The sequence below is a fragment of the Meleagris gallopavo genome, chromosome Z (assembly GCF_000146605.3).
Source record: "Meleagris gallopavo isolate NT-WF06-2002-E0010 breed Aviagen turkey brand Nicholas breeding stock chromosome Z, Turkey_5.1, whole genome shotgun sequence".
Classification (NCBI taxonomy): Eukaryota; Metazoa; Chordata; class Aves; order Galliformes; family Phasianidae; genus Meleagris; species Meleagris gallopavo.
In genome coordinates this window covers 911,102-913,049 of record NC_015041.2, presented here as the reverse complement: position 1 = coordinate 913,049, position 1,948 = coordinate 911,102, and the positions used below count along the sequence as shown (strand labels likewise).

The 1,948-nt window shown below is 44.6% G+C and overlaps 1 protein-coding gene across 1 annotated transcript in view; it reads right to left on the bottom strand.

Annotated features, from left to right (window-relative positions):
- Positions 1–1,657, bottom strand: part of GRP (gastrin releasing peptide) — a 3,908-nt gene extending 2,251 nt beyond the window's left edge. The window contains exon 1 of the mRNA XM_010725137.3: positions 1,322–1,657. Within this exon, the coding sequence (XP_010723439.1) occupies positions 1,322–1,642 (321 nt within the window). The 5' untranslated portion in view covers positions 1,643–1,657. The remainder of the gene's footprint in view (positions 1–1,321) is intronic.
- Between the last annotated feature and the right edge of the window lie 291 nt (positions 1,658–1,948).

The window sequence follows — 1,948 nt, the reverse complement described above, 5'->3', positions numbered from 1 at the left end:
AGTGGATATTAATTTAGAGCAAAAGCACACAGATGTGAATAGAATTCAATAAGGGCAACATATGGCCATTCAAACACGATTTATTACCAAATGCTTTTAGAAGTAAAAATATTTCCCTCTCCGTATAACATAATGGAGTTTGTCTAACTGGATTACAGAGCTGCACGCTGCAGAACTGAGGAGGAGACAAACAGCTTTTCCTTTATAGACCAGATCAATCACAGTTACTTTAAACATCACTGTCATAAAGCCACAGCCAGAAACAAACACACAGGCAGCATTCACATCAGTGCTCTAAGAGACTTAAATCACAGCTTAATTTAATGAGTAAATCCTTATTCAAGTCAGCAGCAATGATTTCATTGCACTGGGAATTCAGGAGGGAGAGCAGGGCAGAGTTACCTCAGGAATATGCACTGCTGGAGAAGATGGGAAGAAAAACCCTTCTCATTAGTGTCTTTAAGAGCATGTGTCACTCTTTCTATACCATTTCAATGCTGCCCAAAATAATTGTGCAGCTCCATCACCATCCTGGAACCTGATGCTTTACAGAGAAAGGAGTTGTACTGTAAGCTCTGCAGTGTACACAGCAAGCCTTCTTTTGGACCTCGACTACCTTCTGTTAAACATCCTTCCAAGTACATTTCATAGGATTTCCCAAAGGAATAGGGAAATTCCCTTAAGGGAAGAAGAGGTTGGATTAATGATGGCACATGATAAAGCTCGCCTGTAGGCAGGGATTGATTCTGCAGGACCAAATGTAACCACAGCAGTGGTCAGCATCATCAGACAGACACATTGATGCCTGGGGAAGGGATTTGGGTGTGCTGAAGGCAGAGCTGGGAGCAGCTCCGCTCCAGGATGAGGTGCCTTGCAAGCCAGAGCAGGCAACAGCAGCTAGAACACGCAGCCCATGTGAGGCAGCTCTAGACAGGATGCTCTTTGCCTCCTCCCTGCATGCACACCTGTTTTTCACACCAGCTCGGTTCTGCTGATTTGACACAGAACTTGCTGCTGATGCGGTCATCTCAGCATGAAGAAGTGCCAGAAAAAACAAGAATGTTAACAACAAGGGGGCTGGAAGGGAATCTGGACACTGAAACCTGTGGAACACTTGTTGAATTGTTCATAAAGCACGCTGTATGTGACCGACGATTCCTAATCAAGAGTAAAATCCTGCTTTACTGAATGACTGCTGCATTAGACACGCTTCTGATAGCATTCAGGACAATGCAGGAGTCTGAAGGAGATGGTATGCCACTTCAAAACATTCAAAAAAGATGACTGTAAGGAATGTGTTTACACGTTTTGTCTTACTTACATCTTTCCAGCTGCTGCTGTCATCTGTCTCCCAGGAGTTCCTGGTGTGCCAGGGAAGCCCTCCTTTTGAGAAGTGAGCACTTTTATTTTCATTCCCTTCCAGCAGCTGTAGCAAATGTTTGGACATTTCTTCCCGCTGCAGATAGTCATCCAGCTGCTTGATATTTTCAGATGAGGCTGAAAATGGGATCTTGTTTTCTTCTTCATAAGCGTAAGGAAAATCCCCAGTACTCTTTTTCCCCATTAAGTGTCCTGTAAGAACAAGGACTGTGGCATGAAATTCATCCAAACAGGCAAAACATGGCTTTAAGAGTTCAAACATCAGCTAGGAGTAGTGATGGTACAGAGGGAAGGGAGGCATAGGGAAAAGGAAAGGAAAGGGGAAGGAAAGGGGAAGGGAAGCAAGATTTCGAAACTGAATCACAGCAGGGACTGAAGGTACCCAGTCACAATTGATTTCCTACACTGGCAGTGGGAATGTTGCTACAAACTGGAGAGCGATACCCAAGCATTTAGCCGGGAACCAGGGAGAAGCACCTGGTTAGAACTGGTGAAATAAGTTGTGAGTGAAGAAGCTGAAAGCTTAGACTTCCCATGCCTTGACGTCGGATGTGCAAACTCGTCCCGT